This window comes from Saccostrea cucullata, unplaced genomic scaffold (assembly GCF_032062105.1).
Source record: "Saccostrea cucullata isolate Sc308-1 unplaced genomic scaffold, CSIRO_AGI_Scuc_v1 ctg1282, whole genome shotgun sequence".
Taxonomy (NCBI): Eukaryota; Metazoa; Mollusca; class Bivalvia; order Ostreida; family Ostreidae; genus Saccostrea; species Saccostrea cuccullata.
In genome coordinates, this window is record NW_026921699.1 from 61,428 (window position 1) to 86,267 (window position 24,840).

The window sequence follows — 24,840 nt, forward strand, 5'->3', positions numbered from 1 at the left end:
TTTCATTGGTCCCATCTCTCTCACTCGGAAATCATTTCGCGAAAAACTTTACCTTGAACAACGAAAAAAGCAGATCATTTCCGAAAGAGTGTTGGTGAAATTCATCAAATTATTACCCTGCATAGCAAAACTAAAAGCCGGGGCAGATCAAGAAGAGAGGTTTGTATATCGTCTTTAAATTTATGTCGAGCTGAATTTTTAAAATGTATTTAATACATAATTATTTATAGTGTGTAAAATTACCATAAAATACTTTATATTTGATTTTATCGGTTATTATTGATTTTATATATGGTATATATGGGTAGGCAGTTTCCCTCGATTTTTCACAATTTACGTTTTCTGTAATTGAATATATGCTGCATAAAGTACATAAAGTTATGAATAATTCTGGTGTTTAAGAATATATATTAACTATAGATTAATATTTCTACATTGTTTATTGTAATATTTAGTACGTAAAATTACATGTTTAGAAAACATAAGAAAAACCAGTGTACATTAAAACCGATCTGAAATACCCGGGACAAAGTATCTTGAAAATGTCATAGATAGTTTACAGGTTACTAATGTTTGTCACCTGAAAAAATTTGTTGGAAGCTTGTATTTAATTTTTTAAATAGATAATAGATTAAATATTATATCAATGTTTAAAAGTTTTTAATTAGTGCTCTGTGAGTAAACATCAAATTTCAGAATAGTGCTCGATGCATTTAGTAATATCAGATCCAAATCAATTATATTTTTAATCTTAAAATATAAGCTAATATTCATTTCAAAAACCCATTTTCAAACTGATTTTTTAAATTAATAAATAAAAAAGGCTCTTATGAGGATACCTCCATGTGGTTAGAGCTGGGCAATGTCACAACAGTGATAGTTAACATCCTCCAATACAAACAATTGTTTTTAATTAAAAAAATTCACAATTTTCGGGTTTGAACTAAGACGATAATATTTAGAAATTGCCCCGGCTTTTCTGAAAATGCGCAAATTCTGCATACTTATAGCTTTTATAATGTAAAACTAATTATATTTCGTTAAAATCGAGTGTAAAATATTTGAAAAGTCCACAGTTGTAATGGTTAAACGAGTCTTAATTCAAAAATACCGTAAAATGTCGTATTAATTTTGCCTACCCATTTTACCAACCTGGAAATGAACAATCGCCCAGAAAATCAGAAATATTGTGTATATTATGGAGATATTAACAGCGAATACATAAGAACCTTAAAGGAACATAATCTGAAAATTTCTGATTAATTGGTGGAGTATTAGCGGAGATATTTTAAAAATCTCGATCTGCCCCGGCTTTTAATTTGCCCCGGCCCGGGTTTGCCTACCCATTTTACCAACACTCTTTCCGAAAGCACAGATTACCCACAATTCATCAAATTATTATTTCCTGCATAGCAACAACTACAACTATGGCAGATCAAGAAGAGAGGTAGTGTATATCGTTTAAATTTATGTTTATGCGATTTTAAAATTACTTTTTAAGCATTAGTTTGTAGTGTGTATTCATAATCATCTCGGAAATTGAGTCTTCGTAAATGCCAGTTTGTTTATTCATGTTATATAGTTATGTTTATATATCGGATATATAGAGATCTGTACCCCTTTTAGAACTCGATTTTTGACAATTCTGCCAGTCTTTTTCTGTAATTGAATATAGTAAAGTTGTTATGGATCAGGTGTAGAAACGACTATTTATTTTGATTACTTGGATATTGTAAGCATTTTGGAAAATACTTGTATATTGTATATTAATTCTCTTTAGAGAAGTTGACAGGCTTCGCCTTAATTCACTTCTTTCTGCATGCCTTCATCAATCATGTTGTTATTCTAGAAAACATATAAATAAAGAGCCAGTGATGGCCTACACTTCAACTAACATTTCGTCTGAAATACAGTTGAATCTCCAAAACCAGTATCTTGAATGTCATAGATATGTTGAAGTGCATGATTTGGAAGTATAAATTTCAGTAAATCTTAATCCTTATTAGAATTTCTAATTCATTGAAATATATAAAAAATCTCAAAAATGTTTCAGAAACAGGACTTTACAGTCCCATATAAGTCTGAAAAAAACGATTTTTGACTGAATTTCTGATTTTAAGCAACAGACTTGTTAAATACATTTTACAAAAATATTTCAATTTTGAAAAAAAAACATTTTTTAGATTTTTTGTGTTAAATTAATCCAGTTGTATTAATCAGTGATATCAAATATTATAAATTTTAAAAAAAGATCATTTCATTATCATTTAGCACACTCAGAGCTCTTTGTGTAGCTCATACGTTGCACACTGAATGGAGCATAGCCAAGTCAGCGGAGGGTTGCTGATTTTGAATCCGGGAATGAGAACTTCTTAATATTGATAAAAGATATGTAAAGGTTGGTTTTCTTGTGACAGTTGAGTTTATTTATGTTAAAATTGTTAATAAAGCAAGTCTATGTATAATCAGACATATTTCAGACAAAATGTTAGTTGAATTGTATGCCGTCACAGGTTCTACATTTTACACATTTTCCAGAATCAATTGTCCACTTCTCTAAAGAGAATATTTATTGTATACTGTTATTCCTTATAACCATTGTTCATAGTTTACCTGGGCCTGAAACTGAGAACACAGAAAATTTCAAGGTTTTTTGGGTTGTTTCAAATTTGTTAAATGAACATATTTTATTGAATGAGTCATTTTGGGTGGCATTTGACTATTTGGTCCTATGGACTTCATGTATATATTTTAAGATAAATTGATTCTATCTCTGTAATATTTTTTTTATTTTTAGACCTCCTTCAGGTGAAGGCAAGGAAACTTTGGGAGATGTTGTCACTGATGCAACTGTGAAAGCTTTACAAGAGGTAAATCTATAAGGCAAATAATTGACTAAAAATATAGAAATAAATAAATCAAAATTATAAAACTATACATTGATGCTGACATAATTTGTTTTCAATGCTTAATTAATATCATTTAGGATATGGAAAGTTGAATTTTTGTCAAGACATAATGTCAGGAAGCCACATTTTAACAACACAAAATTTACATTTAAATTTTATTTTTTATAGTTTGATTCTGGAGAAATGGAAGCTGGTAAGGAAGCTGCCCCCTCATCATCAAGACCTCCCTCAGGAAAACCAGCCTCTAGGCCCACCTCAGCTAGGCCAGGTAAGACTGTCCCATCTGTAGCTAGACATTCTGTAGGCCCACCTCTGCTAGGCTAATTCAGCTGTAGCTAAACATTTTCAAGCCTCACCTCAGCTAAGCCAGGTAAAACAGCTCCATCATAAGCTAGACATTCTCTAGGCCCATCTCAGTTACACCAATTCAGTTGCAGCTAGGCATTCTCTAGCCCACCTCAGTTAATGTAGATTCATTTCAGCTATGCCAGGTAAAACAGCTCCACCTGACATTTTCTATACTTAACAGCTTCAACTGTAGTCACATGTCCTCTCATCTCATCCTCTAGGCCCATTTCAGCTGGGCTCCAGTTGTAGCTATGCCCACCTAAGCTAAGACAGGTAAAACAGATCCAACAGTAGGGGAACTTTAGGGCTACTTATGATATATCCTTCAACATTGATCATTACCAATGAAAACATTACAAAGTGCACCTGTAGCCATTCAGAGACATAGTTTTAAAACCATTTTATATTTATGCCCACCTCAGCTAAGCCAGGAATTTATATTCACACACTGTATAATGTATGTATACATAAAAAAAACCTATGTTTTGTCAACTGTAGCAGGACATTTCATGATCATTAAGAAACAACTGTACAAAACATTATTACAAGCTAAACCAAGTAAAACAGATCTAACAGTAGGGAGGCTTTATTATAGCTACATTAAATATATCCAATAAAATTCAATATTACCAAGGAAAACATTACCAAGTGCCTATCATTAATTTCCCCTGGTGTAATTTCATTTTTAGATTTTTTAGATTTTTAGCCATTTTATTTGATTTAATGGAGGAAAATATAGAGGACAAAGATTTCCAAGAATTTTATTTAAACTCTCTTTCAAATGGAAAACCCAATTATTTTTAATGGAAATTAAAACACTCACTTCAGTGCCCCCCCCCCTTTTTTCTGAATCAACAGTATAATTTAATTTTATTATTACAACATGTATTTATTAGCAAATTCTTTTTCTTTAGGCTCTAAAGCTGGATCTAGACCTACATCAGCCAAACCTAGTTCTCGTCCAACTTCTGCAAGATCCCCTAAACCAGAGACGGCTGAAAAGCCACCCTCCCAGGCAGGAAGTAGACCCCCCTCTGCTGGCTCAAAGAGGGGGTCAAGGCCACCTAGTGCTACTGAAAAGAAGGGATCTAGACCCACAAGTGCTGCCGGGAAAAAGGATTCCAGACCCCCAAGTGCTAGCAAAGGTATAGAATAACACAGATAAAATTATATAAAACACATTCTCTAGTTTTTCTCTTGCTCAAAAGTACCAAAGCACTGCTAAGTGTCTCCTTCGGATCCATTCCTGGTTCATTCCAAATTCTGAACTAAAACTTCAGTTCTTTTATCAGAGACTGAATAGACATTTATTTTCTTTAATCATAACATTTATCTTGATATTGATCATTACAATTATAAAATCTCTGCAGTGTTCAGATTCTTAATAATTTTTTAAAACATGAGCCATTCATTGGTAATAATTTTTACAACTCGGTGTTAAAAAAATTTTATGGTGAATTATACATACCCTGGTAGTCTTAATAGAGGAAAAAAAAGGGGGGGGGGTGCAGCATTAAAATTAAAGAAAAATATAATGAAATAAGTAATATGGACTTTAATTACCCCAGTAATTCATTTTGTACAAAACTGATTTTTTTTTATAAAAGGAGTTAAGAGTCAGGGAATATGTTGGATAAATGTTAGGAAATAGATGATGTCAATAAAAGCAGAATATTTATACATTTACAAATAGCTGTAATTATTAACAGCTAGGAGAGAAATTTTCATTTTTAAGTACTTGAAGGACGTGCAGTTGAACAGTCAGGCCCCAGTATTATGTTCCCCAAACGAAGTTGGGGAACATATTGTTTTTACTCTGTTTCTTATTAAGGTCTTCCGTTTCCAACATTATTCTGTTGTTTCTTTTCCACTATTATTATTATACCGATTTTGTGCAGGCGACGTGAACGCCTCGACAGTTTTTCATGAGTTTTTCAGCAATGATAGGAAACTATTTGAACTTCATGCTTTTTTTTTATTTTGCCGTCATCACTTCCGGTCGCGAGATATGGCCATTTTTCTGTTTTTAAAGTGTCATTTTGTCCGAGAGTGTTCTCGAAAACGGTTGGAGATTGGGTCCTGAAACTTTCAGGGATGATAGATTATGACTCGTAGATTTGAGAAGGCTATATGGTTTTTGTAGCCGTCGCGTCCGTCGTCCACCGGAAGTAGTTTAAAAATATGCAAAATTTTATTTTTTTCTTTTTAAAATGTTTCTTATGGAGGCAAATAGAGTGTCTCGAGTAATATTATGTCCACCGGAAGTTATTTTTTCCAAACCGGAAGTAGTCCAAAAAATGATCATTTTTCCTCGAAATTATCAGGGATGATTCCTTTACACTCAGAAAGGAGTTATAGGTCATTTTAAGTACATCCGGTCACACCGGAAGTGAATTATAAAGACCGGAAGTTGTTTGAATTTGATAGATTTTACTCTTAAATGTGTTCTCACGTATTTTGAATAATTGATCTGAACACTTTTTTCATTTAAAGTTGATTTATACCCTTATCAAAAATCGAACGGACCTACTCGTTGCTCGCAACGAGATCTCATCTAGTTATTATTATTTTTCTTCTTGGGAAAATTTTGTCCGCGAATGATCTTGTAAAGTACACATCCGATTAAGGGGAAACCTTTTTAGGATAAATAGGCATGTTATGTAGATTTGCGGAACGAGGGTCATTTTGCGCGCACGTGCTTGCAAGAGCGCGCACGTGCAACACGTGAAATGACCAATATACTTGAAATTGCCGTAACTTTTACATTTTTTGATGTAATGCTTTGATATTTAGAATATATAGACATATTATAAATGTAGATGAGATGACATTGTCAACATGCCATTTTGCGCGCACGTGCTTGCAAGAGCGAGCACGTGCAACACGTGAAATGACTAATATAATGGATATAGCCGTAACTTTTCTATTTTTTGATGAAATCTTTTGAAATTTATAATTTAAGGATATATTAGTAGTGTAGACAAGATGACATGATCAAAAAAGCAAGATCTCAGGCGCATGCACGTGCGCTTCCCTCTGATTGGCTGAAACTAAAGTCTCAATATCTTTCTTATTTTTTGACGAAATCCTTTGAAATTTTGAACATAGCCATGCATTAGGATGTCCTACAACATGATATATAGAAATTATCATGAAAACACGTGCATGCACGTGCGCTGCAATCTGAGAAACTTTAAATAGCTATAACTCCCTTGGTTTTCAACCAAACAGGATGGGATTTGGAACATAGATATATAAAATGAACTTCTACAAGAAGGTATGGTCACCATGCACATGCATACACGTGCGCGTAAGCTGCAATCTGATTGGCTGAAACTATAAACAGTTATAACTCCCTTGGTTTTCAACCAAACAAGATGGGATTTGGAACATAGATATATATATAATGGACTTCTACAAGAAGGTATGGTCACCATGCTCATGTATGCATGTGCGTGCACGCGAAATGGGTAAAATCAGAAATACACTTGAATGGGCGAATTTTTTTAATACTCTTGGATTAAATATTTTAATATTTAGTATATTAAAATATATAGATTGTGTAGACAAGATGATATGGTCATTACGTACATGCATTCACATGCGCACACATGCAATGCTAAAATTTGAATGAGCATGGTACATTTCTGGGTAAACGTTGTTAAAGTCTCAAATCCATAGAGTTTGTGTTATTTAATGAAGCTTACAGGGAATATGGCACCGAAAGGGAGTTGGGGAGCGTTTGGGGAACATCTGTAATGGTCCCCGTTACAATTAGCACTAGTTTATATTTCTTTAGCCATATAAGCAAAGCCGTGACAATAGTGCACTGATATATATGGTTCACCATATATATTTAGCCGAGGAATCTATATAAGCAGCTGGCTTACTCAGTTTGATATGGACAACTGTGAAACCCCAGCTTGATATTGTGTGATATGAGTATTTGTTGGGGATTTTGTAATCAGTGTCTCTGATCTACTGTTAAGATAGGCATCAAATAATCAATGGATTTATGGGGGTGATTTGTAAGTAGATTAGGGTGATAATGTACTCTCCTTTGTATTGATCTCAGTGTTTGTTAAAACAGAGTTTATATCACAAGCAGATGTTTGTACTAGACAACCTAAAGATGTCCCCAGGGAGGCTTGTTTGTAACCTGCAAAATGAAAAAGAAAAAGAAAGAGGACAAAAATTCAATCTATTAACAAAAACAATAAAATTATACAAATTTCAATTCAAAACCCCCTTTTATGGTGTTTTCTCACTTATTTGACTTAATTGCAATAAATTGTCATCGTTGTGTATACATCATTTATACTTTAAATTTTTTAATTTTTTGATTTTGAAAAAGAAGAAAGAAAGGGGGATGAAAATTGAACTGTAAACAAAAGAAATAAAAGTTTTAAAATTTGATTTCAAACCCCCATTTTATGGTGTTTTCCTCCTCATTGCTTTAATTGCAATCAGTTGTTATCATTATATATACATCTTTATTTAGTTGTCTAGCTGGAGTGATCTCTTTTCCCTTAAATATTAATAGTGATTTATTGATCAACACAGATCTATTATCACTTTTAACCAAAAAATATTTGAATAAATCAAAGAAGTCACACTCATAGATTATTGTAATTACACTTGATGGTGTAGTACAAACAATAATGTTTATCTTGTCCGATGAAAGATTATGCAATGATCAAAAACAACATTGGGTCCAGTGCTTGTTTTACATGTCAGAACAACTGTTTAGCCCTGGGGGTTGAATGTCCTGTCAGTGTGCTAAAACTGTCCACCTTCTGTTGATATATCAGACAATAGGACACATCAAACAAATAAAAAACCCATGATTAGTCGGACTTAAGAATTTAATTGGAATTTAAACTATTTTCTAAGAACATAAATGCCAGCAGTTAAACTTCTACACAGTTTTGCCCCTTATAATTCAAAAATTTTATAATTCAAAACTTACAAACTTCCATTTTAATTAAAAATGTTGAAATGAAAGATTGAGTAAATTTCAGTTTCATCAAGTTAATTTTCCATTTTAATGTCCAATGAACACTTGCAGCAAGAGATGTGGAAATAAATGATAGTCTTATTTTGAATTAATTAGTTAATATTTTCATTTTTAATTTCTATGACAGGTGGCCGAAAGACAACTCACCGAATGACAGCAAGAGAACACTATAAAACTGATACGACAAGTGGGTATGACACATCATCCGCTGAATATATAAAACATCGAAATTTAACAAATATTTAGAGGAAATCGTGTATGTGAAAAAACGTTTTCATTCATTTTCTAATTTTTTTCCCATTAAATCAATAACTTTACCCAATATTGCTGACCTATGACCTTGCTCAGATTCACGAGAAGCAATCTATATGCGCTGGACCAACAATGATGGATATACAAAATAGACAAAGAAATACATGTTTTTTAATGCATCTTTGATTATGTTTATTATATCTGAATACTTAACACGACATCTATTCATCTATCAATTATTATAAAAACATTGTCCGTGTCCACTGACACTATTGTCGGTGAAGGTGCACAGGAATTTCATCGGTGAATGAGTTGCTCTGTGATTGTGAATATCAAAAATAAAATTAATAATTCTACATTTGTTTGATTTTTAAAATGTACATAGTTCACAAAAAGAATTATTTCCAGGAAATGAAGGTGCACAGGAAATGGAATTTGGTAAATGATAAAAAAAAAATTAATGCTGTCATTTTTAAAATTGAAAAAAATTGTCAGAAATACCAAAATTCCTAAAAAATTATAACATTGAAATGTTTTATTAGGAGAGTTGCCACCTGTAGACAATGGTGATTTTGGGGGAGATGGTGGTGATGAGCCGCCCCAGGAGCCAGAGGAGCCTAGTCAGCCACCACCGCAGGACCTGGTGCCACACCCTGGTCCTGACGGTGGGGATGGCGGGGGAGACAGCGGGGACGATGACGAGGAGATGGAGGATGAGGAGGGAGTGGAATCTGACGCAGGAAGTGAAGCAGAAACAGACATGGTTGTCCTTGACCCAGATCATGTAAGTTCAAGACAAGATATACTTGTCCTTGACCTAGATCATGTAAGTTCAAGACCAGATATAGTTGTCCTTGACACAGATCATGTAAGTTCAAGACCAAATATAGCTGTCCTTGACCCAGATCATGCAAGTTTAGGATAATTAATTGGGAGAGAAATAATAATTAAAGAACAAAATATATATTTTGATTGAACATATTTTCTTTCTGTTTATAACAAAACCTCTTTTTGTTTTCTTTAGCCCTTGATGAAAAGATTCCAAAATGCCTTGAAATCTCATTTGACGTCACAAAATGAGAAAGTGACCCTGGAACTGAGAGAGTTAACAGAGGCTCTCAGGAATCGCAGGAAAGAGCGAGAAGATCTTGGTGTAGATTTGTACGGAGTTCAGCAGGAGCTAGCCAGGTTCCAGATGCTGCTGGAGAAAAATCATGATGAATTTGCAAACCTGAACCAGAATCGCCAACAGGAGGAGGCTCAGCTGGAAGATGTGAGAAATACCTACAAAGAAAACCAGATCATTGTCAACAAGGAGAAGAAAAAATGTAGGTCAACAGTGGAAGTCTAGCAAAATTATTTTACAACATAATCAGAGGAATAAGAGACCTTATTTTTTAAAATTCTGATATTGTCTTATTGTAGGTGCTGAACTCCAGGGAGAAGTTGAGAATTTGGCCTTGCGTCTCTTCTATATGCAGAATGCTAAGGAAGATGTTAGATCAGACATTGCCATAATGCGGAGAGCTGCCGAAAAGGCAGACACAGAGGTTTCCAGGGCAGAAATAGAGAAACAAAAACAGGACCTGTTTGTGGACCGACTGGTAGAAAGAGTGGACAAGCTTAAAGAGGAAATAGCCATGTTTGAAGCTCAGATTGCAGCTCAGACAGAGGAAACAAAAGCTGCCAAAGAGGCCCTGATGGAAGCACATATGGAAATTGAGGTGAGTACTAAAATAATAAATATGCTTATGATAGTTTCCTGTGAATTAAGTATAGGGAATTTTGAATTCATGATTCCTTTACTTTTCAGGCTATCCATTTAGAAAAGAAACAATTGTTCCAGCAGTGGAATAGTTCTCTGATTGGTATGAGGAGGAGAGATGAGGCACATTCTGCCATGCAGGAGGCCCTCAAGTATGCACATTCAAAAGACTTTTATGTCAAGTTCTAATGCATTTTTGGAGTTTTGTGAGTACTAGGACTAAGCTCTTCTTTCTCCTTTTTAGCACACAAGAACAAAAGGTGCTGTCATTAGAAACAGAAATTGAAGGCTTCAAGAAATCCATTTTCAAAGAACAAGAACAGAATGAGAAACTTACCCTTATTTTGAACAAAACAGAGAGAGACATAGAAACTGTCAAGAAACAGCTGAACCAGTGTCAAGCCAAGCATGACGCTCTGAAGGCTGAGTATGCTACCTACACCAGGATGTTACACGAGACTGAGCAGGCACTGAACCGTGCCGTCACGGTGAGTACACATAATCAAACTCTTGAAAGACTTTCTGTTAAATCTGTTAGCTTAATTTTGGCAATTAAAATTAATTATAGAAACAACAAACAACCCTGTTTGTAGAATGAGAAATAAATAAAGTGGTTAATATACTGAGTATTGTATGAAAAAAAAAATATTCATTGGAAACTTTTCCAGTGTATCACTATTGGATATGTTGCAAAATCTAAATAACTTTACTGATCATATATCCCATTTTTTAACAGGATAAAACTCTAAGACTGAATGAGTTGAATGCTTTGAGAAAACAAATAGAAAGAGAATACCTGGAGAAAGTGGAACTGGAAGATCAGATAATGGAGAAAATGAGAAGTCAGCTGACTATGGACAAGGCTGCACAGTATACAAAGAAACTGACCGGCAAGCAGCGAGAACTGACCAAGAGTCTGGTAAGCACTGACCGCTGATGTCCATGAAATAGAAAAATGACTTTCCATGATACCAGGTAGATGCCTTTATGCTTCATGATTTATTTTTTTATTACTTCAGGAAACACAAATGGCAGAGGTGGAAAACACAATATCAAGAGATAGTTTAGAAATTTCCAATGTACAAACTCGTATAGAGAGACTGGGAAAGATCCTGGATCAGTTGGACGAGGAGATTGCACAGAAGAATGAAATCATCAGTCGCAGTGAACAGGAAATCGTGAAGAGAAACGCCATTATTGAGAGGAAACAGAATATCATTGACCAGTATAATAAGAAACTGGAAGTCCTCATTACTAAAGCTGGGGTAAGATTGTTATATTACCAGTCATGTGTTTTGTAGCTCGCACGTTTGATAATTTGAAATGGACAGTCAAAATTAAAACCAGTAAGCAATAGACCCATTACTACCATAATATTTTGGGCATGTTGTATGGTTTGAACTGCATATGATTTTCAAACCTTATTTTGCAGGGTGTTGAGCTGGGTCCTTTGGAGATCACAATCAATTCCCTCCAGAAGTCTATTGAAGCTCGACAGCAGGAGATTGCCGAGCTCCAACAGATGTGGCTCAGACAGCAGAGCGAGCTTGTCCAGCTCACCAAGGACAAAGACATGCAGTCAGTGGATGTCCGCAAGCTCAAGAAACAGCTCACCATTCTGTCTCAGAAGAAGATCAGAACAGAAGGTGAGATATACTTAAAATATCTTGTGTCTGGAGCAGGCTCTGGAGCCATAAAATTGAAATGAGCTCCCTTTTTATCTCAGTCTCAAGTTTGCACTATTCCAATTTTGAAAGTCGAGTGAGACAGAGATTAAAAGTGAGCTATTCCAATTTTATGGCCCAGAGAGTTGAAAAAAACAGAAATCTTTATTTATTAAGAAATACATGGGTGCGAAGTGAGGGTGAGGCTCAGCACAACCGTTAACTTAGTTCAGACTACTTTTACATGCAAAAATTGCTTCCTACAGGGGACATAGATGAGCAGAGAAGAGAGACGTATGAAATTGAGAGAAGCATCAGCACAATGCAGAATGATATGATCAAACTGAACACTCTCCTGAACAAAGAAAAGGGAACTCATGATAACCTCCACCAAGACAACATACTCCTGGAGAATGATTTCATCATGGCTCTCAAGGTCAGTCTTAATTTATGTGCAGTTTTGCTTTGTGTCTACTTTCAATTCCACAGGCATTGGGCTGAGGTTTTTTTCACTATGTATTTATAACATTTACTTATTACAGGAAGCAGAAAGGGAGTCTATCGAACTCCAGGAAAATCTGGATGGAATAAAAGAAGAAAAAGAGAGACTGCTGAACAGCCTGGTAGAAGCTGAGTAAGTGTCCATCTTTTCATTCTGTCTTCTTTCTCATTAGGTAAAATAATAGCCCCAAATGACTGATTACTGTTGATTCATATATCAATACTTTAACTTTGTGTTTTAGGCGACAGATCATGTTATGGGAGAAGAAAACTCAGCTGGCTCGGGAAACTCGAGCTGCAGTGGACTCGGAAGTTGGACAGGGTGAGATCAAGGCCATGAATGCCGAGATTCACAGAATGCAGGTCAGATACACTCAGCTGATGAAACAACAGGAGAAAATGATCCAGGAGATGGAAAAGGCTGTATCCAGGTAGGTCATAAGGTCATAGGCTATAGGTCATAAAAATATTGAATGTTAATGGGTGAATAATGCACAAACCTGAATATTAAATGATGTATAAGTGAATATTATTAAAACTTTCTCTCTTCAGTTGTATATAATACCTGTAACTTTACTGCATTACAGTTACTTTGATCATCAAGGTTAAAAAAAAATTCTTTGAAAATGTGTTTTTCAGGAGAGATACCATTGTCACCAGAGGGGATGCCCAACAGAAGATAAATAAGAAGGTGCTTACAAAGGGGACATTTGAACGTCAAATGGGAGAGCTTAGAAAGAAGGTCAAGGTCACAATCCAGGAAGCCAATGGGTGCGATGATGAGATTCAGGAGCTGCGTGCCCACCAGGTGGAGCTAAGTCAACAGTTGGAGGATAGACAGGTGCACGTCCAGCATTTACAGAGTCAGTCCGATACGCTGGACGGAGACATCGAGAGGCTGTTTGAAAACAAGCAGAAGGTAATTAACCAATCAATTAAAACTCTCAGATTCATATCATTATGCATTTCTTATTAGGTTGTCACTGACTGTCTATAGGAATATATGGTAATATCGGTTTGATCCATTCAAATGTATATATTGCAACCTTTGCCACAGATCAGTGGTATCTTTAATATAATTTAAGGTTTTTATATAAAAAAAAATTTAATGACCTTTCTATGAAAGAAAAGGGAAAAGAAAAATGATAAAACTATTTTTTTTAATTTTCAGAATATGTCTGAGTTGCTAAGTAAACAACAGAAATCCAAGTATTTCCAACAAGCCAAGGATGGGAAATATGTAATGCTCTGCAAATCTGAGTCATCTCTAGAGAACGAAAGTACTAAACAAGTGGACAGAATGCAGGCATTGAGCGCCATCGTGGATCGCTTGAACCAGGAATTTCCTCATGTGCAGATGGCCCTACGACGGGTCACCCTTTCTCTGTCAACAAGGACAGAACAGGCTCAGGACTAGAAAAAATAATCTCTGTAACAAAATAATTATGAAGATAAAGTCTGAATATTTATGGAAAAAGTATGAGTTCCATCCCAAGTTTTTTTCTCCTTTTAAACACTATTTTTTATTTTAATATGATCATTCCAAGTATAACAATGACTGTGATAATTTCTTTAGACTGAAGTTTATGTATAAATTTGTGAAAATGCTGTCATTTACACTGTGTTATAATAAATGGTTTGTTATAAAACAACTACTGTATGAATGTTGTATTTGAAGTAAACAAGTTTTACTACCTACTTACCCAGTAGTTAAATCAGCAAATTTAGGAATATATTTTGAAGATATAATATATCAGTATTTAAAAATGTTCATACTTAGGCCATCTTTAACAAAATGTTTGGTTGCCCTCTCCTGGTCGACTGGCTAAAAATGGCCCAATCAAAACTTTTTTTTACATTCCAGGACACAATATTTTTGTTCTTTTTATTCACCTTATCCAATCAACAAATATGTTGAATTTTCTGGAGAAAAAAGATTTTCCTACCTACCTACTGACTCAAAAATTTTACCCTGATTTGTGAGAGGGCAAGCAAACATTAATTTTAAGATGGCTTTATTTTTATTTATTATATATATTTAAGGGAGATAAGAATGATTCAGTTTGTTCAGAATTGTAGAAAAATTTTTGTTCACTTGGAATTTTACTAGAACATATTTTGTACATTTTAAAAAAAAAATAATTATGAAACAGGGCAACTGGCATTTTAAGTACTTTCTGCTTATTAAAAAGATTGTTACAAATATGATAAAGAAAAGTTAAAAAAAATCTTAAGAAGGTAAAATCTAAAATGCATGATTGCAAAGGTTGAAAGTATTCGTTAAATTTTAGGGCTGAGAAAAACAGAAAAGGGGGGGTGTAATCAGTCGTGGATCCAAAATTTTAAATAATTATTTACATCAATGTATGACAGTAACACTATATTTTGATTTTCTTCTCCAAAAATTCCGGAAATGAAATGCAGCCGAGGATTCACAGCAGTCACTTTTGGTTTTTAATCTGTTTTCTTAAAATGGGGGGGGGGGGTATTAAAGCTTGAATATATATTGTAAAGAAAATTGAAAGAGAGTACGTATAAGTTCTACATTTACGTATGCTTACTCAAAAAATTAACTTATTTAGGTCTCGAAATTTGAACGACTTATTTGAAGGAAGTGGAATTAACAGAAAAAGTGTAGTTTAAACTTTGACAAATAACGCACGTGGCAGTATATACACAGTTACCTAGTTTATGACATATGGCACACGTCCCAATATATTCGAATATACATGTATATCATCCCCATTCCTCACAGGCTTACAATTAAATTAATATTTATTTCGGAAGAAAACAATTTTAAAAAGTATAAAAATCATTCAAAAGGTACAGGTTTATCACGAGGATTGCAATTAGTAAAAATATAATATTACTGCATATAAAAAATAAATAAATTAATTAAACAAATTGGTCAGTTGTCAGTGCTATGAGGAAAATGCCGGTATTTCTATGTGCAATATTATTTTGGTGTCCAGCTGATCACTTATCACATTAATTTAATTATAACTAATATGCTAATCAAATTAATAGGATTTTCTTTTATCACACGCACAGCGTGGCTTCTGATAAATATTACAATTAGCGAAACAATAGAATTTGTTAACTTTGTTATAACTGTAAGTTATTTGAAATATTGATTAAAGGGAATCCTACACTATTATTTATTTTTCGATTGATAACGCGATAGAAGTAAAAAGAACTCCTTTCTTTTTATTTTTAATGTAGCAAAACCATAAATTGATAAAATCGAGTCCTTTGTTCTTCTTTTTAAATTTTTCATCATATATAGCATCAGTTAAAAATACCCCCGATTGCAGAAATAATGCCAAAAAAAAAACCCATATTTTTTGTAACCTAGTTTCATTCATGAATAATTATTTTTTAAAATAATATTTTAGTTATTTTTTTTTATTTACACCAATTTTAAATGTGATATTGATTTTAATCTTTGAAAATATATATGTACGCTATCGTAATGTTGCGTGTTGACTGTGATCATGTTTAACAAGATCATATGCCGTTAAATTACAAAATCGATAACGGATCTATAATGACAGATGTTGTCTTCAATCCGTTACTTCCCTGGGGCTATTACTTTTTTATTTGAAAATACACGGAACCCTGGGAAGGTGTCAGCGAAGCCACTTTCCTCGTTTGTAAACGAGCCAAGAATTGACCAATCAGAAACGAGATGAGTCTCAGTAGGGTTTGTAATGAACGTTTGAGAGAAAACGTTGCAATTTTAATTTAAAAGTTTGTGTTCAAGTGCAATAGTAAGGAGAAAGCAAAGATTAGGAGATGAAAGGTAAATATCCTTGTTATTCCGTAAACTATTTTGTATTTCTAGGGAATGTATTTTAAAAGCGGTAACAGTATACAATTTACAACGACTGTCAATAGGAAGGCGGTATATTCAAACTGACCTACTCTTCGTTTATCTATTTCAAACCCGCCTAATAATAATTATGAATTTTGGATATCTATCAGACAATAAATCAATTAAATAATATTTTATGTTTTCATTTTTAATTTCATATGGATACTTATTTTAAATTATAACGAAAGTTATTCAAAAACCAAATCGTGTATTTTCAAATATTGTGAATCCTCATAGCCTTCGTTGTTTACTCTATACCCACTATTTAGATTATGAATGATAGCAAGGCGTTAGAGCTATTTAAATTTTATGAAGGTTTTTCAATAACTGGTGAACACGGCGTTCAAAAACAAGCAATATTTTCTTCGTTTATAAATCGTTTTAAAATTAGGTCAACTGGTGCACGGAATGTTGCACACAAAACAAGGAGGATTTGAGATCGGTATGAATATTCAAAGGTGGATTTTAATAAATATTTGTCGAAGGCTTCACAAAATCCTTCAATATACTGCAGACTAAATGAAGAAACAGCGAATTATTTTATAAATGGCGATGATCGATTTTTTGGTAAATAAGCGGGTTTTTGTCTTGTTATCCATGTCACAGTTTGTCTATACTTGTGAATATGTAAATCCATGCAAATATTTACGAATATAATTATATACATATATATGTTTAGACTTGTATATTTGAAATCAATGTGGTTTGTAAATGTCAACAAACATGTTCGGTTTCATGTTTTTAATTGGACAACGGTCTCTGCATGTGCTTGCTTGTTTACATTGCCAACCAATCAAATGCGGGAATACCCTCGCCGTTACTAATTATAGATCTCCACCTGCATTGTATCGACGCTTCTTTGCATTTAATATATCGATGGTCAAGTCATTTGGTACATATATTTCTGTGATAAAACTTTAATTATTCCAAGGACTTCAAATATGGTTCTTGTTTCATTTTGTAAGTATAAGTTGGATACATTTATTTTAGTTAACATTGAAAAGTATGTCAAACATGCCGTAATTTTACAACATGTTACATGCCTGACAGCTGTCAAAGTAATCATTTGTCTGGATAAAAATCTATATGATGGATTCCCAGTTGCATTGTGACATGGTAACAAGACAACAGGGTTATGAGCTCATTTGTAATATTGCACCTCACTGCCTATGTTTTACATGCAGTACTAGGACTAGTGTGTAAATATTTATTGTTAGGTTGACATAGCAGTGCAGTGTCACAAACACTGTATCTGTTTAAAAATGGATTTATTTGAAATAGGTAAGTTTATGAGAGGAAAATAATTGTAAAAAAGTTTATTTTAATTTTTTTTGACATTTTAATAACCAGTAATGTGCTTTAAATTATTTTTTACCCTATCTCTGTATTAAGATCATGTACAAATTATTGGTCTTGTCTTGATAAGAATTGATCATTATAGCAGGTGCTAATTATTGGTTTTTATGATTACAACAACCCAGAATAAAATTGCCAGCTCATGTTTTTCCCAATTAATTGACAGTTAATGAATAAGGTACTTAGAGAGAGTACCGATAATCCTGACCAAGGCCTTTATTGCCATTGTGATTCATTTATTAATATATGAACAGGTCTTATTAGGATTAAAAATCAATCCCATTTATAAATGACACACCACAAAGTGCTTAAATAGGTATATTCTATAATAAGTAGGTATCATTTATTCATTAATCACCACCTGTATATTAAATTAACAGGTCAGTGTTCCTTTATATGTTTTTCATGAACGAATTATAAGCTTGTACTTTCATTTTTAACACCTTTAATTTCAGTTTTGTCGGCACTCAATCGGCTACAGAAGTCCCCAAACACATTTATTCCCGTCCACATGCATTTAGGTCCGCGAACTCGCAGCAGCCAGGTCTCACTATGGAACCTGCCAGAAGAACTCATTCTGTGCATACTCAAAAGTCTACACATCAAGGACCTGCTCAGCATGCGAGCGGTAAGTTTACATGAAGGCTATCGAAATCCAACAAAAATCTGAACAAGGAATTTAATTCTTTAAAGTTCAAATATTTCAATTTTTAAAAGAGAGTTCATATTTCTTTTTTCTGATGCAGGTAAGCTCCAGTTTTCGTGATATCATTGATGGTTGCTCCACATTATGGAATACGACCAGTTTTTCAGACACCTGGCCATCATCAAATAACATCCAGCATTTCGAGAAGTATGTATTAACTATATAAAAAATTAGGAGAGATAAATTGTATATTGAAGTTTTAATTTCTGTAAATTATAGGTTGTTTCTTCGCATAATACATGCTTTTCTTTTTTTATTTCATAGAGCTTCAGAATTTGGAAACATGGAAGCCCTTATCAAAATGGCAATAGCATACCTATATAATGAAGGATGTAAGTATACTTTATAGTACTATGAATTTATTAAAATTAAAAGCAGTATTGTAAAGGTATTGGAAGAATGATAAAATTTTGAGTTAAAAAAAAAATCATTGGTTTATTGCAGTGAAAGAATTACTTCAGAGTCAATAGATTCAGAGTTTTTCTACTCTTCCATAAAAAGTTCTGTTCAGTAAATGATTATATTTATGTCACATCATTCGCAATGAAAGGAAATAAAAGTAATCAAATATATTTCTATACTTTATAGTACTCGGTGATTTTGAGGGAAGGAAAGTAACAAGTAATGGAATTAAGGCCGCGGAGCTCTTCTGTCAGATTGAGTCCATGACCCCGTTTGAACCTTTCACCTGGTTATTTATCCGTCCACCCTGGTCAATCAACGGAGCCTGCTGCAAAGAATGTGTATTCACCTACATGAAAAATTATCTACAAGAGGTAAATAATAATCTGAATAAAAAATTTCATTTTCAAAGAAAACATTTAGTTTGAGATGCAGAATTTAACATTTATTCACCTACATGAAAAACTATCTGCAAGAGGTAAAGAATTTTAGTAATTGTTTAAGAGAGCCATTATTTTGAGATATGGGATTCAGTTCTTTGTGGAAGACTAATTTTCCGTTCATTGGTTTTAATTTTAGAATGACAAGCAGGATACCAAAAATGTGAATGTATGTGTCGCTAAAACTCTGTTATTACTGGACGATGAAGAGCAGGTCGCCGAATCTGATGTGTTCCTTAGCAACGCTAGTCAGCTAGGATCTGGGTCTGCTGCGTTCTTGTTATGGCAGAAACAGCACCAAGATTGTATGGTAAGCCGATCAGAAAGTTTTGTAATTTACAACTTTCAATGGTGTGTTTCGCAAGGCTTCCAAAAATAATGTCAACTAAAAGTGGAAAATCATAAAGACTTCATACAATTATTCTCTATTTAATATTTATGTTAATTCTTTTATGGATTCAGTTCATCTTGTTCAAAAAGTTTTAATGAATATACATGTAAATTTTCTTTTGAATTGTAGGTTACAGACAGAGCGAGAAAACTTGAGAGTATACGACAGTTACGAGAGATAGCCAAAATGAACAATTTAGATAGCAAGCTTTCGCTGTGTAAAATGTATGCCAATGGAATGTATGGAGGTATCACTAAATCTCAGGCGGCCATGTTTGTCCGAGAGCTAGTTCAGTCCACAACTCCGTCCAATACTCAAGAATGCTTCAGGACATCTCAGGAACTCACTACCTCCATGAGGTAAATAAAAAATTTAACTACGGAATATCTCAAAAAAAAATTATAAGATATTCTGCACAGGGCCTCTAAAAGCGTAAGAGTATTTTGAATAGGGGAATGTACAAATAAAAAAAATGAATGCATTTCTGTTATTTTTCCAGGTACATTTTAGTTGACTGGTTGGTAGAAATAGCTGGGATGAAAGACTTCTCTAGTCATACTTTACATATAGCTGTCAGTGTAGTAGACCGATACCTGAAAGTTCATAAAACATCTCGATCCAAACTCCAACTGCTGGGCGTATCCGCCATGGTTCTATGTTCCAGGTAAGACAAAACTTCATTATCTGGTGATAACTCGATAGTAAGTCCTAAGAATTAAAAAAAAAAAGCATTTTTTGCCAACAACCATCATTAAAAAGTTTCTTTCCCTCCCTCTGATAGGTTTCTTGGAAAAGACATCATCACGATCCGTGAGGCAGCATGGTTGACAGACAACACGTACAAGTATGAAGATGTAGTGAGAATGATGGGAGAAATATCTGCAACCTTGAGGGGCAACATCAGGGTTCCTAACAGTTTAGATTTCGTGGAGATTTTCTCCAGCGTGGCAGGCCTAGACAGGAAATGCAGCTGTCTATCGGAGTACATTTGTGAGCTGACCCTCCTTCAGGCTGAGATGGGACAATACAGCCCCGCAGAAATCGCAGCTAGCTGTGTCCTTCTTGCAAGACTCTTGATGAAGCTAGGTATGAAAAGCATAACTGCTAACAACCTTGCTTAAGTGTTTCTTTAAATATTGACCATCCATATCATTGATGTATTTTCATTCTGGAAGAAAACATTTTAATGAGGTATTCCTTTGTAATTTTCAACAGAAATGCCATGGCCAGACACGATGGTGGAATTTAGTGGATTTTCCATAGAAGACATCAGTCGCTGTGCTTTCCACATGCATGAAAAGTGGTAAGACATAAAACACACATACATTAAATAAAACACAAAACTTGTTTAAAATGTTGAAAAATTTGAAGAAAAATTATTCAGAATGTTGAAGTGTCTTTCTCTGTTGTAGCTTTCTAGAGGGTTCAGTGGTTGACCACAGAGATGTAAAACTACAAGCTGTCAAACTCCGGTACGCAGAGGAAAAGTTCTACAAAGTCAGTGAAATTCCCATCATGAGTTACGAGGAACTGTGTGCCATGCTGGGGGTGACTGAACACATACTACAGGGCTCCGATGTCTGTGTCAAGTTCAGGAATGCTGACGAACTTATTTTGTCACCATCAAGAAAAAAGAGAAAGTGTGAAAGGTATGTATGCCTGAATTTGGCAAAATATTGTTACATCAAATGAAATCAAAATATTTCTGTGCAGCTGTACTGATTTCTGTGTCAAATAATCCAATATTTGTTGTCTCTGCAGAGTTTATCCACATTTGCAAGACAGAGAGAATGCAGCCACTCCATCCATTGAGGATAATTCGGTCATCATGGATGAATCCGTTATGTCTGGTTACTTTGGTGATCAGGAGGATGACGAAGACTCCTTCCAGGAATATGATGGTAAGACACTAAGTTATTCCATTTAATACATGTACTATGCTATTCCCCTGAATTACCCAATATCAAAATATAGTTGAATTTTGGTATTTATGAAACCCTGTATTTCAAATACCACGGAAATGTCAAAGTGATCTGGAAATCACAACCCTTTATTCTTCAATTGTTATTCTCTGGATATCTCAAATTCTCCGATATTTAAATTTTTTTCTCAGTCTCATTGAGATTGATAGAGCAAGGTTTAACTAATTATTTTGACATTTTGTGACCCCATACTTTGATCATTTGTTGCAGATTCCAGTGAAGAACATGGCAGCCCATCAGACTTAGAGTGTGGTTCAGAGAGCGATACTTATTTTGCCAGTATTTCCAAATCAGACAAGAACAAAGGAATGCCATTCAACCTGTCCTTCTCCACAATCTCATCAGAGAAAATTACCCATAGTTCCCCCAAAAAGTCATGTGACCATGAATCATCATCTGGGATTTCATCTTCTCCCAACACTGCAACTGACAATTCACCATCGTGTTCCTATGCATTTGTGCCAAAATCACCTCTTGGTATTTCTGGACACTCCTCACATATCTGGTCTTTGAATTCGGCGAAGAAAAACTATGTCTCCAGTGACTCCGAAATGTCTTCACCAAGATGCTCAGAGAAACAAGGTGCTACAAGTTACATGACCCTTAGACGGACAACCAAACGCAAGAGTCGACAATCTCTTTGTTACAGTGCGTCGTTTTCTGGGCAGCAGTGAGATGATTGTTTTAGGCTTTATAAAATTGTTTGAATGAAAATGATGAATGCATGATTTTGCGCATACTTGTCGAATGAAATCCATTTTATACTCAGTGTGTTTATGAAAATATCTCAATCATGGATTTAATTGTTATTCAGGGATTTCAACCATTCCTTGTTTATGAGGATGTTTTTTTTTGGTTTATATATATTTTTTTAAAGGAATTTTTTTTTTTCTATGATCAGTTTGAAATAATTGAGTTCTGTGAAAATGGGTAATTTTTTTTTTTACAAGTACAAATGAAGTGTGTGCATTCCACTGTCTTCCAAAGATCTTTCAGGGAATTAAAAGTATCGTGATACTAGTAGCCTTACTCAAAAGTGATATTAGTCAACATCAGTCATCAATGTCTCAAGAGATATCATTGTGTCATCATTTTCTTACTGGGAGACCAAGTCTCCAACTAGTATTAGTACTGTAGTCAAAATAAGTATCATTGTAGCCTCATAATAGTCATACAATTACATTTTCCTACATGTATATTCACCTTCATGTTTTGTATATGTAATACAGAAATCTATAGATTTCCTCAATCAATATTTTTCAGCTTCAAGATTTTGTTCCTACCTCAGTGTCCAAAACGTTTTTCACTAACTCATATTAAGTATAAAGATTTATAAAGGTGGCCAAATACTGCATTTAGAGTATTTGTATTTTGAAGGCCAACATCTTGTCTTGTGTGCTCATACTCTGCCTTTAATGGTGATTGTTAGTGTTTTATTACGTCTAATTTTATTGTGTTTGTTTGTGAGAATGTGTTTGGGTTAGAAGAGTTGTCTTTCCTTAGTAATCTTTGTAATGGATTAATCCTTTGAAAATGTGACTTATATTTTGCTGTTCCAAGGCAATCTATTTAGTCTTTACACCCGTTATTTAAATCATATCCACTTTGATGGTATTGCCTGATTGAATATTGTACATTTGCAGCATTTGGTGCTTAGACTAAATTATTTATTTATTTGTACAAATGATTTATACTGAATGAATGATCCTAACTGAAATATATAGTATTCATATTATATATGTCTTATATACAAAGTTACAACTCGAAAGTCAAACGTTTTCTTGGCCATCTTTAATGATGTGTCTGTTTGAGATAAATGTCATATATATGTGTTGGTGTGAAAGGAGTTAATGTTTTTGTTTATAGAGATATATATATAAATGTATTTTCTTTCTACATAAAATGGAGAAGAAAATTAAAATGAAAAGAAACATAAATTTGTGTTACTATTCATATTTCATTGTCGGATACCCATGAGTGAATTTGTCTTTTCTAACGATTCATGAATATGTTCATCGATTGGATTTTTCCGTATCGCAGATAACAGCATGAGCAATGACAATATTTTTTAGTAACCGTAATAAACAGTCAAAAACAATAAATCATGTCCTCATAGCAACATCATTTTTCACAGGGGGATGTCTCTGATTAATTATGCAAGGCCTTGATGAATACCCTCAGTAATCAGTTCACAGGTTCTTTGATTAATTCCCCCTATTTCTGTTTGGTTAATGGGACACCTATTGATTTTCTGAAGTAGATCTATAGCAACCATTCCATAACAGCAGTGGATTTTCCGAGGGCGGAATCAATACTGCTGCAGTTTCCCATGAGTACAACGATCCTAAGGGATAAGGATAATTTACCTCATAAATTTGAAGTACATTTTATTCAAAGCCTTTTAGGCAAAATCTAATGCATTCTTAAAAGTTAACACCTATATCAATTTAAATATGGTAATAATGAACACAAACTGATCAGCCATTCAATTTTTTTCTGTAATTTGCATCTGACAGATTGGTTTTTAGATAAAGACATTAAAATTACCCAAATCCATATACATATATTTCCAACATACTGTAGCTTACTCCATTGGGAGTTTCTAAATTTTGTTTAAAATTTTACACTCATATTGACGTATGGATTGTGTCTAGATTTTGGAAAACGAATAAAAATCTTGCTATATTCAAGTACTGCCAGTTCATGTAAATAATGAAAATCTCAAACTACTTGTGTTTCTTCCAAACAAATTTGATAATTTTTTGTGTATTAAATTCACCTTGAGGCTTGTAAAAATACATCGCGGAAAGAATCCTTTTAAAACATATACAGATAATTGAAACCTTATCTGTACAATACAGGATTGATATTTGCAGTATGTAATATACCGGAACATTGGACTTTTTTCTTTTACCACATACCACCTTTCAAAATCGATAATCCTAGCACTCTGCCACATCACCTTCCCCTGATCAATTTGAAATGAGACCAAAGACCATAAACTGAGCAGACGCAAGTCAAAATTTCCAATAAATATAACATTTGCAAATGTTTATACCTTATATAACACTACTGAAGGCAAAATTTTAACTGTGTAAATACAGGTATTTCAAGAGGTTATGATGTCTTAGGATAAACGTTCGACGTAATTTCTCTGTGACGTCTCGACGCGCGTTTAGTGGATTAAAATGTTGGGTTTGAAATGTGACCAACCCGTTTTACATCTCAATAAA

General features: G+C 33.9%; 2 protein-coding genes across 4 annotated transcripts; both read left to right on the plus strand.

The window, feature by feature from the left end:
• Positions 1-1,403: 1,403 nt before the first annotated feature.
• Positions 1,404-14,092, plus strand: LOC134260589 (coiled-coil domain-containing protein 40-like). Its single transcript, XM_062743132.1, has 19 exons — positions 1,404-1,447; positions 2,798-2,870; positions 3,078-3,177; positions 4,172-4,402; positions 8,402-8,461; positions 8,935-8,964; positions 9,069-9,310; positions 9,551-9,854; positions 9,952-10,250; positions 10,340-10,443; positions 10,536-10,779; positions 11,028-11,210; positions 11,311-11,556; positions 11,724-11,937; positions 12,222-12,391; positions 12,498-12,589; positions 12,699-12,887; positions 13,096-13,375; positions 13,628-14,092. Exons 1-19 carry the CDS (start codon positions 1,428-1,430, stop codon positions 13,871-13,873), a joined length of 3,327 nt encoding a protein of 1,108 aa, XP_062599116.1. The 5' UTR covers positions 1,404-1,427; the 3' UTR covers positions 13,874-14,092.
• Positions 14,093-16,127: 2,035 nt separating this feature from the next.
• LOC134260593 (cyclin-F-like) lies at positions 16,128-22,879 on the plus strand. 3 transcript variants are annotated; one of them, XM_062743141.1, is made up of 13 exons: positions 16,128-16,258; positions 18,142-18,314; positions 18,433-18,539; positions 18,657-18,724; positions 18,981-19,168; positions 19,374-19,544; positions 19,755-19,984; positions 20,125-20,289; positions 20,407-20,711; positions 20,841-20,928; positions 21,038-21,274; positions 21,387-21,526; positions 21,818-22,879. In XM_062743141.1, the coding sequence occupies exons 1-13, from the start codon at positions 16,252-16,254 to the stop codon at positions 22,279-22,281; spliced, it is 2,343 nt and encodes a 780-aa protein (XP_062599125.1). In that variant the 5' UTR covers positions 16,128-16,251; the 3' UTR covers positions 22,282-22,879. The 3 variants fall into 3 exon arrangements, with proteins under 3 accessions (XP_062599125.1, XP_062599123.1, XP_062599124.1); XM_062743139.1 differs by lacking the exon at positions 16,128-16,258 and adding an exon at positions 17,135-17,290; XM_062743140.1 differs by lacking the exon at positions 16,128-16,258 and adding an exon at positions 17,367-17,611.
• Positions 22,880-24,840: the final 1,961 nt, after the last annotated feature.

Bases quoted from the DNA above. Each gene is read 5' to 3' on its own strand.
- LOC134260593 (XM_062743139.1), top strand. The intron at 19,545-19,754 runs GTAAGCCGATCA...TTTGAATTGTAG, and splicing joins AACAGCACCAAGATTGTATG to GTTACAGACAGAGCGAGAAA. The intron at 20,290-20,406 runs GTAAGACAAAAC...TCCCTCTGATAG, and splicing joins GCCATGGTTCTATGTTCCAG to GTTTCTTGGAAAAGACATCA.
- LOC134260589 (XM_062743132.1), top strand. From the start codon at position 1,428: ATGGCAGATCAAGAAGAGAG. The intron at 1,448-2,797 runs GTAGTGTATATC...TTTTATTTTTAG, and splicing joins ATGGCAGATCAAGAAGAGAG to ACCTCCTTCAGGTGAAGGCA. The intron at 2,871-3,077 runs GTAAATCTATAA...TATTTTTTATAG, and splicing joins CTGTGAAAGCTTTACAAGAG to TTTGATTCTGGAGAAATGGA.